Below are 12,730 nucleotides of genomic sequence, written 5' to 3' on the forward strand. Positions count from 1 at the left end.
TAAGAGTAGAGTAAAGTGGAGTGTGAGAGTAGAGTAGAGTAGAGTGGAGTGGAGTGGAGTAAGTGTAAGAGAATAAGAGTGGAGTGGAGTGGAGGAGAGTGTAAATGTTGTCTACACTTAGAGCTGTTCAAAAGTGACCCGACTCGAAAACCCGAACCGAAACCGAAAGTAAACCGACCCGAAAATGTGTTCCTTTTTTAGGTTTATCGAACCGACAGTATCCGAACCGAACTTGTACCTGAACTGGTTGACAACCGAAAATAAGAAAGCTGAACCCGAGCAGTAACCGATTTTTGTAACCGACACATAACCCTTAACCGAGATTACCCAAACCTAATAATGACCGACCCGAATCATGCTCGAAACCGAATTTGATCCGGCTAAAACCGAATTAATCAAACGAATTTTAGATCGAATTGCTATAAATCTAACTAATTTTTAGCATAGAAATATGATAGACTCATATTCAATCATCTTATTAGTTAATCTAATAAAGTGTTAGATATTTTAATAAATTAAATTTTATAAATATATGTTTTCATATATTTAGAGTTAATATCAATGCTCAATGTTTATTCAACTACTTTGAATCGAATTAGATGAAAATTGATAGAAATTTATAATTTTAATTTCTAGTCAAACAAGTAAAAGTAAAAAAGTAATAATGATTACTAATTGATTTGCATTTTAACTATATTGCTATAAGTAAAGAAAATCTTGTCATCAATTAAAATATGATTAACAGCTTAATTTGATACTGATTCAATCGATAGTAATTAGTAACACGTAGCTGAATTCTGTTTTATAAAAAAATCCAAACCTGATCTGTACCCGACAAAACCGAACGAATTAGTAATCGATGACAACCCGACACCGATTGACACTCGACACGAACTTCAACCGACACCGAATCGATGCTAACCCGATAGCTTAATAGCCGATCTCCAACCGAACTGTGACTAACCAACTCGACCCGAGTGTGACCTGTTGTAACACACAGCCGAAAAATAACCGATTCGAAATACAACCGAACTGAATGACATCCGTCCGAAACCGACCCGATCACCCGAACAAACACCTCTATTTACACTAATATTAGTGTGAACTAAGTCCATACTAGACTTTTTTATGGTGAATAAGAGGGAGTATATAATTAAATTTTTCTAAATTATATGGTATATTATGTATGAACCTATCAGAATTAAATCTGACTCGAAATTGATCAGAAACACAACCAGAAATTATTGGGTTATAATCTTGTAAAATTTCGTTTTTTACTCAAAAATTACCCTATAAAATTATAAACATTTTGATTCGTTTTGTTATGAAGTTTTTCAATTAGACATCATTATTTTTAGTCAGATCCACTATATTTGAAATCAAATTTTGTATAAGCAATGACTTTTGTTGTAAGAAAATATTTTCTCTAAAGATTTAATAAATTATTTTATACATTTTTTCGGTCAGACTAATGTTAAGCTATATTTAAAATTATTCTTAAGCCGTTGGGATCACTCTAAGGCAATTAAGCAAGAATACTTGTGCTTAGTTCATTCATATGTATTATCTCATTCATTTGTGATATCACATAACAAAATAAAAAGTCCGAAAAGACATTAAAAAGAAACTTCACAAAACAATATCAAAATCCTAATTCATCAAAACTTATTAATTCAAATTTCTTCACAACAATTTTGATACAATATACAATTTTTAATATCAAAATATTAAGACTACTCTTCCCTAAAATAGAAAATGGTCAACAAACAATGAGTTAGTCTACGAAAATAAGTTTCACATACCCCCATTAAATATTAATAACAAGAAAATCATCCCGCTAAACTTAAGAAGACAAAAATTTTCAAACTATTCTAATCATATAAAGAATTAGCCCACTAAAAATAAATTTAATTGTAGCCATGGCATCTAGTTTATGGAATTTTAGCCACTATAAGTATATTTTCACTCATCTATTTTCAAATATACATATCAAACCAATGTAGTAACCTAATTCGATGGCTAAGTCATAATCAAACATTGTATCTACATAAACTGTTGTATGACATGGTCTCATCGTGAGAAGTGTATGGATTAAATAACCCAAGTAATATAAACATGAAGATATACGCTTTTTGTTTTGATATCATCTCACTTAAAGACAATGTCTTGCGAGAGTAGCTGATGCACCAAAGGTTGAGACTATAGAGAGTGAGGATTTACCACCAAGTCCACCATGACCATCCATAATTCTCCTTTTCCCATGCTAAAACTTGTTCCTTGATCTTGGCATTTTGATCATGAATAGATTTAAGTGTTAAAGGTTCATATGATGGAGGAAGTTCACATGGGCCTTGCTCTGAAGGCCCATTTACCATGGTCTCAATCTTATATGTTGTCTCTAAGCCCATTGGGCTGCAAGCAAATCTGTCTGAACAAAGCTCAACTGCTCCCTCAGGTATAGTTGGCTTATATTTCAGTAGCTTTGCATATTCATTCAATACATGAAACATGTAATCATATACATTTTCTATCTTGATTTGCTCAAATATATACTTGCTCCCTTCTTTTCCAATCTCTTGTGCCTGTTTTTTGATCAACATTTCCAATAATTTAAGTCAACAATCACTTTTTCAATCAAAAATAAAATATATACTTTTTAATAAACACAAATTTTCAAATGAGATGGTCTTATATTGAGAACATCTATATTGGACTGACTCTATAGCCTTAAAGTGATGACTTATACCTTTAAATTAATCTTACTTTTCAAATTCCTAGAGTGATCACTCATAATATTAAACTGATTAATTACAATTTTAAAGTAATAAGTTGGAGAAATGGGTTAACTCGCCTTATGCTAAGATGATCTCATATAAGACTTGTTGAATAAAATACTGAGTCTCTATATACAATTCTGAATGAAAACATGATGATTTATTCAGATATACTAAATTGTACTCCCTCTTTTTCCAGTTTAATAATAAAAGAAAATATGATGGTACATTGGTATAGATTAGGCCCATTCAAAAATACCCGACCTGCTTGACCCGACCCGTTAACCTGCCGACTCGACTCTTAAATGGCGGGGTATGAAGAAGGAAAAAAAATAAATTACGGGTCAGGTCATGGGCCGCAAAAATAATTTATAACGGGCCGTGGAAATGGATACCCGACTAACGGGGTACCCGGTTGTGATGTAAACAATAAAATTAGTAACTATTTGAAACTTCATTCAGAATATTCTATAAAATATTATTATATTATATTTTTTATTGAATTCAAAATAATTATCAAATTAGCAGGACAATCGTTAATTATATTATAATTTATGAATTCAAAACTAATATATGAATTATGATTAATCAATAAAAAGTGCCCACAAAGCAAATAAGACAGTTTTGGTGGAACGGAGAGAGTATAAATGAGTCAGAAAAACTTGGACGAAACTGTCTTATTATGAGACCGTCAATTTGGGTCGGCTCAATTCGTGCGTGTAAAAACATTTCAATTTTTTGGGCATTTATCAATTTTGAAAATTGATACCCTTAAGGTCAAAATTGATACCTTTAAAATCAAAATTGAAAAATGCCTAGAAAATGAAAAAATGTCCAAGTTATTACACGCGCAAATTGGACCGACACAAATTGACGGTCTTATTATGAGGCCGTCTCTTTTAAGACCAACTGTAAATGAGTTCGAATATTAAATAGAGCCATTGAGGGTTTGATTATTAAGAGGGGGGAAATAAGAGATTGAATGGTTACCTTTTTCGTGTTATTATTGCCCCAATTAATAGCAAAATTGATGGATTTGCAAAGGCGCATAGTGTTAACAGGCCAATAATGCTTCATAGGAACTAAGCTTCTTGTAAAGAAATCATAGTATTTAGGATCAATAAGCAAACTCATGGAATCACAAGCTAGAATGTACTTTTCACTCACTGACCAAGCATTTCCTTCCATATAAATTTTATATCTGCATGTAATAACACAATTTTATTCAGTATTCCTTTTTTTTCTCATATTACATAAATGTAGTAGGAGCAAAAAACTTGAAACAAAACTCACCTATGAACACATTGTTTTGACAAATCTGAGTCCTTGAACCCTTCTCTTGATTCCTTGATCCAATCCTGCTTAACAAGTTATGATATAATCATCCCCTATTGTTAAACTTTAGAAAATTGGTCTCGGCATCCCGAACAAAAAGAAAAGGTAACTCACTTACAAATTCAAAAGAGATTCACTATTTAAACCAATTGGTAGTAGTAAGTTACTTCTCAAGTTTATAAAGTGGCGTATCATTTTCTCTTTCTTTAATGTGGAACAACTCACATGTGGGTAACAATGACACATTAACAGCAATTAAATCAAATTTTATTTTGCTATGTTTTTATTCCATTTTCAGGATAAGAGTACATTGTTATGTACTTGTTTGGTAATTGGTAATTAGCTTTTTCGCCACCTTGTTGGTTGTCTTTGGCTTTAACTTATAAATTTTGTTAAACAAGTAAAAAACTTGTTTATTAAATGAGTTTAAGCCAGCTAGCGGAAAAGCCAAAATATAAAACAAATTTGGACGATTTTTCTCATTAGGTTTTGACGTGTTAACCCATTTTTTCATACCAATAAGTAATTTTAGCAAACATTTTCATGATAGCACCTGATTAAGTATAACAAATAAAATCAATGGTAATAATTAAACCGATTAACCAATAATTATAAAACACCGTTATATATGATCAACGACTTGGTTTAATCAAGACGTGCCTAGTATAGCCAAGTGATTGGTCCCTAAATATGTAGACAGAAAAAATAATCTGAATTTTATCCGGAATAAAGTTCTGGTGAATAATTCGAGTCGAGTCTAATCTATTGTCATATCTATTGCCATAAAAGATGAGAAAGTACCTGGTCAATGATTTGAGCATTCCATTTGTTAACAGAATTGCATTTGGCAAGCTTGGGTCTAGGACCATTACGCAAGTTCCCTTTCCAAAATGCAAAGGGCTCCCTTGATGTCCAATTCTTCATTGTATTACCTTCTGCTAGATCTTTTTCCAAGGGAACCCATGGCTTTACATTCACTTCTGGCCTGAAAAGTTTTCATTAACACATTAATCAATTAACTTAACAAAAGTGTTTGTGGCTCAATGGATAGCACATTTGCGTGTGGAGTAAAAGGTTTGGAGTTTGACTCTTACTAGGCACAGATATCAGTTAGTGGGTTTTTTGACTGCGCGCATCTTTCTTTACTCCCTCGTTAGGAGAACGGGTATGTTTTGTCCACATTTTTTAGGAAAAAGAAAACTCGGACCCTGCTTTGTACGGGTTACTAGGAGTGACTTTTACCTTTTCTTTATTAATCAATTAACCTCTAATATGGCCTCAAAATGATTGAAGTATATTCTCATCATTTATATTAGTTAAACTATAATACCCATATTGCAAAATTATTAATTTCAGTCATTGGTTTTTATAAAATTAATAAATAATCCAAACAATATCAAGAATTTCTATGTTCGTAAAATGTTACAATTTCACATCTAATTCATATAGCCCATTCCAATTCAAATTAAAATCTCCATTACGTCTATTTGAGTTATCTTCTGCTAAATTTCTCTCCAATGCAAAGAAAAATTCATAATTTTTCAATATTTATGACCGGGTACGAATCAGGTCTAAAATCTAGGTCTACAAGTAGGGTTTAGGTTAGAGTCAAGGTCAAATTTAGGTTTAAGTTAAAAAACTTAGACACGAATTCAAATATGAATTTTATTGTTTTTACCCAAATTAAAACTAGACTCAGAGTCGTTGAATCTCGGAAAAAAATTTTTCAATCCTTAAAAACAAGGATGATTCTAAAGTGGATCCATTGGAGTCCAAGACTTATAAGTTACAACTAGGGGTATTCAATGGGCCGGATCAGATTTAAGTAAATATGGATCACGTTGTATAAGAGCCCTTTAAATTTAACATGGGCTTTAAATGGGCCGGGCTTTGAAAGCCCAATCCGGCCCAACCTAAAAATTATTTAATCTCCATTTATCAATTCATAACAATTAAATTATGATTTATACTAATTAAATTGAAAAAATATTAATAATTCTTATTAACATTGTGATTTATAATATTTAAATTATAATTATGCTATCTACAAATATCAGTTTCGGACCATTATTGAGCACTCTTATAGCCCGCATCATTTTAATTATAGTAGAGCCCATTTTCAGCCCGGTCATTACAAAGTCCTTCTAAAAACGGATCGGATAAGGGCTCAAAATGAAGGCCCGGCATTGAACACCCCTAGTTACAACCATCCCTAAATTGTTTATGATCAAGAGTTAAGACAATGATAAGAACTTACCAGCCCCAAAAAGACCAATCAGGGAAGACAATATCAAAAGTAGAATCACCACCACAGTAATGAAACTGTGGAGGAGGATCTCTACTTCCAAACACAAAAGCTCTCCATCCTCTATACTGTTTCTTCATTATAGAAGGTTTATCATGACATTGAAACACTAAATCAAGATCAGGAAGTGCACCAGGGTACAATTTCAAGACCTGTAATACACCCCAATATGTAAACACATCTCTTGTTTGGTAAGCCTTCATATACTCTTTAACATAAGCTGTTCCATTCACTATTACCAACCTAAAATGAGCTTTTTCTTTTAAACTTTCCACCATTTCTCTTGTAATTCCTTCTTTTTTCCATGGCTTTAAGTCCTCGTGGATCCATCTGAAGTAGTCCGGACATGTTTGGTTTGATGGAAAATTTTTATGATTTCGATTCGATGGAGGGTAGTTTGGTGGGCATGTTATTGTTAGGGCTTTTGATGAAGAACAGTTAAGGACATACCCATCTTTTTTGGGGTAGTCATGACTAATGTTGTTGTTGGATAATGTTGTCCAATTGCTGAATTGTAGTGAATTTGTAGTTGAAGTTGAATGAGGAAAATACTTCACCAAATTCAAACAAGGAAACATAAGAAAAGGGTATTAGTATAATATATTCTCTAAATTAGTGCTACAATTGAAAACATTTACTCAAATTGTTTGTTTAATACTAATACTTAATCATGTCTTCTTTGGAATTACCAATTAGTGGTAGATACACAAAAGTGTGGAAATTTAGAGGTCGTTTCTTAGCACCTAAATATTATGAATTCTTTCAGAATTAGGTTTTGTCTTAATTATTGAGAAAGTACTTGTTTTCTCATGTATAGTCTTGGGTTCAATTCTCATATAACTCTCTCTTTCTATTAGCCTACCCTATAATTAAAAAAATATATACCATGGGAATTTTAAGTTCCTAGAGATTTGATAATTTAGATGTTTTTATTCGACAAAGTAAACTAAAGGAGGCGTTTGGTTCTTAGCTTTTTGCTTAGCTTTTGGTTGGCTTTTGGTTTTTGGTTCATCAAACAGCCAAAAACGTGTTTGATGAATGACTTTTAAAGCAGCTGAAAAGCTGGCTTTTAAGCCAAAATGAAAAAGCTGTTCCAGCTAGCTTTTTTTTTTTGGTTAGCTTTTGGCTTGTTGGTCCACTTTTTCTCTAATAACAGCTAACATCCGATACTTAAATTTACCAAATATCTCCACAAATAGCAAGTTTTTTTAGCTAACTTAAAAATCAACAAAAACAGCCAACATTTTCAACTAGTTAAACAAGCAAACTAAAAAAGCCAACAATCAATAACCAACAATCAACAACCAACAACCAAAAACCAATTGCCAAACACCCAAAACCATTGGAAATGTAGAACTCCAAGTGTAACTTATCACACCCACCCCACGTTGATTTGGAACTCTTATTTATTGAAAATTCCCTTGTCAGACAAACAACTAACCTGAATTCTTAGGATTTAATAAAACAAATAAACAATTCTAATGAGAATTTGCTTTCTATGTCAAATAAATGAACTGCTAATCATTCATTGAGATTCTAAATTTCAATGATTTTTAATTAGTTTAAATAAAAAAAAACGAATTGAAATTAAAGCCAAAACAACATCTTTAATGACAAAGCAAATTAAAAGATTCAATGTTGGATGTGGTGACTAAAACAACTCAATCTAAAAGGTGTATTAAGATATTTAATGATGTGGAGTATAGCTGTAACATATAAAAATGGAATACATAATAAAACCAGGTCAAGCGGATCCTCTAGTTGCAACTTTCTATAACATTATGATATTGTTGCAGCTTTACACGGGACCAGATATATTTTTGAGAGACCATTTCTAATTGGGATGACCCAATGAAAAAGAAAAATATAAAGTAGGTTTTTCGATAAGCATTAAAAATATTATAAGTAGGCATTTAGAATATAGTAAGTATCTAAATGGGCACTAAGTATATGGTAAATACGCATTAAAGGTAATGTAAGTAAGCATTAAGGATATAGTAAGTAGGCTAGTAGACTAAGTTTCTTAGTAGGCATTAAAAATATATATTGTAAATAGACATTTCAAGTACTTTTTCGGTGGACATTAAGTATAGTGTAAGTAGACATTAAGAATAATATAAGTAGATATTAAAAATACAATAAGTGAACATTAAAGTTTAATCGATTGGACCTGAAAGACGCCTCTAAGAAGAATCACTATTAACTTTATAATCAAGCAATTCTCTACGATCAATAATACTGCTCTTAATTATATTAGGTGAGATTTTATTGTCTAATTATCACATTAATATAAGTATTTTCACCCCCTTACAACTTGGTGTACATTTGATTTTTCTTTTACATTTGTTTTGCAATTCTTTTCTTACATATTTGTTTAAAATCTTCATAATTATAAAATTGCCTCTACCATTCAACAACCATGATGAAGCCTCAACAAAATAAGATAAATAATTTCATTTTGGACCGGAGTAATTTACAAAGTTGGTAGCCAATACTAGGAATACAATTGGCCACTTGGGTATCCAACTACATCAAATCACGTGGACAACTATTCACAATATTGTCAAAGGACCAATCTACATCTTAATTCACACTTCCTCTATAATTGTTTTCAATTAGAATATTTTCTTCTTTAATAAGAACAAATGTCTTTTTTTAAAAGGGTTGGCTAAATTTTTGGGTTTATTTTTCATTAATTGCTTTAACTATTTTTTCAATTTATAGTTGAAGATAGATCCAACTTAACAATAAATAGATAAAATAGATATTTTTATTGTAACATAATTTATTAAACAAAAAATCAAAAAATTTGCAACTCTAATCATTAAAATTAGGTGAGAATCAAATTCTATTTCAAACAAAATAAATGTTGATCAAATCTAAAGAGCATAAGATTTAATAATAAAAGCAAAAATAAAAATAATATTAAAACAAGATGAAAAGAAAAAGGAGATAAAGAGAAAGGACTTACAATATAGTGAGACCATTGAGTAAAAAAGAGTGTACAAATGAAAAGAGAAATAAATAAAAAAGAAGCTGATGTTGATGATGATGAACAACATTTTATTGTATTCCAGAATTTATGAATAGCATTTGAAGTATTATTATGAGGGGGAAAAGAAGAAGAAGACTCCCTCATTTGATCTCTCTGTATTCTCTCTCTCTTGCTTTCTTTTTCTCCCTCTTTTTTAATTACTATTGCAAGTTGCTAGTTGCAACCAGAATCATAGTTCTGTCCACCATTTTTTTTTTTTTAAAAAAAATGGGTCATGATAAGGCTTGAAATGGGCCGAGCCGAGCTGCAACATGGACCCAACTTTCCATGAGCCCAAAAATTTACACAAAAACTTGTATGCAATGGTTACATGAGTATAATTATTATATAAAAAATCTAAAGATCAATTTAAGACTTAACATGTCAAATCTAAGATTTAAAAGACCAATTTGAAGACTTAAGTCAATTTAATTTTATTTATTAAATTAGGTGTTATAGTTTATTTAGGAAAATTTCAATTTCAAGACTTAAATGACTAAAAGGCTTAAAACACCAATTCAAAAGTTATCTTGAATTTGGTCTTTTAAGCCTTAAATTTTGATTGAAAAAAATTATATAAAAAGTTATATATTACAGGTTGGGTCTTTGTTGAGGTTAGTGATTGAAATTGACAAATTTAGTGTTGAAATTGGCTTTTTACATTTTAGAATGGGCGACTTAAAGTTTGATTTTGAGTGATTTATGATTCAAAGAAGAACACAGTTTTTGGGTTTTAATCGCGTGTTCTATATTTCTGTGTATTTAATCAATAATCATGAATGAGGTATATATACCAAGGAGCTACCTAGGGTTATTTAAAATAAAAAATTACATAATATAGAAGTTTCCCTAATTACAAATATTCTAAATATTCTGTTTTCATATTCTAACACTCCCCCTCAAGTTGGATTGTAGGGTCACCAACACCCAACTTGCATAAAAATTCTTCAAAGAATTAAGTCCCTACTGCCTTCGTGAGAATATCTGCTAGTTGATTCTTTGACTTCACATGAGGGAGTTTTTGCTTCCAATTTCTCTTTTATGAAGTGTCTGTTGATTTCTACATGTTTTGTACGATCATGCTAAATAGGATTCTCTGAAATATTGATGGAAGCTTGATTATTACAATACAGCTCACAACTTCTTGTGGGAGTAAACCCAAGTTCTATTAGTAACTTTCTAAGCTATAAGACCTCAGTGATTCCCTTTGCAACTCCTTTAACTTTGCCTCTGCACTAGATATAGCAACTGCTTTCTGTTTCTTGCTTCTCCATGTTACTAGATTACCTCTTACAAGAGTGAAGTATTCTGAAGTTGACTTTCTGTCATCTCTGTCACATGCCCAGTCTGCATCTGTGTAAGCAATGAGGTTCAGATGACCATTCTTTTGGTATAAGACTCCTCTTCCTGGGGATCCTTTGAGGTATCTCACGATTCCAAACACTGCTTCCATATGTTGGACCTGTGGTCTGTGCATAAACCAACTGACTACTCCTGCGTATGCAATGTTGGGTCTCGTATGAGCTAACTAAATCAACTTTCCTACCAATAGCTAGTACTGCATATGATCATCTAGTTTCCCTCCTTTATGCATCTGCAGTCCGTGATTCATCACCATTGGTGTCTCGATGGGTTTAAAATCCAACATCCCTGTCTCAGCTAACAAATCTAGAACATATTTCTTTTGGGATATGAAGATTCCTCTGTTGATCTAAGAACTTCAATTCCCAAATAATATTTAAGTTTTTCAAGATCCTTCATTTCAAATTCTCGGAATAGCTTGCTTTTGAGATTCTCGATTTCCTCTTTGTCATCCTCGGTAATAATCATGTGATCAACATAGATTATAAGACATGTTATTTTCCCTCCTCTTCTTTTAAGGAACAAAGTATGATCAAAGTTGCTCTGTCCGTACCCAAATCTTCTCATAGCAAATGTAAACCTTCCTAACTATGCCGTGGGAGACTGCTTCAAACCGTACAGTGCCTTTTCAATTTACAGCCTTCGTTTTCTGAGAACTCTGAAGTGAACCCTGACGGTGCCTCCATGTATACCTCTTCTTGTAACTCCCCATGAAGGAAAGCATTCTTCACATTGAATTGATGGAGAGGCCAGTCTAAATTTTCTGCTACACTAAACAAGACTTGGATTGTATCGAGTTTGACAACTGGAGAAAAGGTCTCTGAATAGTCAACCCCAAAGGTCTGAGTGTATCCCTCGCCACAAGACGAGCTTTGTATCTTTCGATTGTGCCATCTGCTTTGTACTTGATCGTAAACACCCATTTACACCCAACAACTTTCTTTTTACTCGGTAAACTACATTCCTCCCACGTGCCATTTTTCTTGAGAGCACTTATTTCCTCTTCCATAGCTTTTCGCCAATGACCAGTTGCTAGAGCCTCTTTAACAGTAGCTGGGAGTTTGGTTGCGTACAATGCTGCATTGAACGCCAAGGCACTTTGTGACATATTCCCTTCATCTGGTGTTTTGATAGGATATCTCATTACCCTGACATTCATGATTATTTGCTTCCACACTTTCTTCTGCAACTATTTTCTCAGTCAAAGAATCAACAACATTATTATCAACAGTTTCAAGTTCATTTTCCAAATTACTCACCAGATGATCAGACAGAACTGGTAGAGGCATGGACTGAACAACTTGATGAGGTGGTTCTGCAACATTGCCTACTTGTTCTGGTGGGTCTAGGTTAGACAGGATTGGATTAGTTAACCATTTGAGATCGTCATCTTGCTTCTCCCCCTAACATCGAGGATGCTGGTAGTAGAACTCTTTCTCAATAAATTCACAATCCATGGTAGTATACACCTTTCGAGCCTAAGGATCATAGCACTTGTACCCTTTTTTATTCTTTCCGTATCCAACAAAAACACACTTAACCGCTCTTGGCTCCAACTTATTTCGCTCCCTTTTGGGATAATGAACAAAGACTGTGCAACCAAAAATTCTAGGGGGTAAGGAATGTGCAAATGGTAACAAGTTGTGATTTTTTAGGGTTTGTAACGGTGTATGATAGTTAAGGCTTTTTGTTAGAAGACGATTGGTGAGATAGTTGGCTGTGGCGACTGCTTCAGGCCAAAGGGAAGTAGGAACACGGGATTCAAGCATGATAGCACGAGTTATTTCAAGCAATGTTCTATTTTTCCGTTCACCTACTCCATTGTGTTAAGGTGTGTCAGAACAAGAGGTTTGATGAATTAAGCCCTTAGTGGTGAGAAATTGATGCATGTCTGAGTCAATGTATTCTTTACCAGTATCA

General features: G+C 32.7%; 1 protein-coding gene across 1 annotated transcript; it reads right to left on the reverse strand.

Moving 5' to 3' along the window:
• Positions 1-1,880: 1,880 nt before the first annotated feature.
• Positions 1,881-9,655, reverse strand: LOC130809799 (uncharacterized). Its single transcript, XM_057675603.1, has 6 exons — positions 9,386-9,655; positions 6,367-6,965; positions 4,911-5,094; positions 4,068-4,132; positions 3,765-3,975; positions 1,881-2,582 (listed from the first exon to the last, which is right to left on the reverse strand). The coding sequence occupies exons 1-6, from the start codon at positions 9,551-9,553 to the stop codon at positions 2,217-2,219; spliced, it is 1,593 nt and encodes a 530-aa protein (XP_057531586.1). The 5' UTR covers positions 9,554-9,655; the 3' UTR covers positions 1,881-2,216.
• Positions 9,656-12,730: the final 3,075 nt, after the last annotated feature.

This window comes from Amaranthus tricolor, chromosome 4 (assembly GCF_026212465.1).
Source record: "Amaranthus tricolor cultivar Red isolate AtriRed21 chromosome 4, ASM2621246v1, whole genome shotgun sequence".
NCBI classification, from domain to species: domain Eukaryota; kingdom Viridiplantae; phylum Streptophyta; class Magnoliopsida; order Caryophyllales; family Amaranthaceae; genus Amaranthus; species Amaranthus tricolor.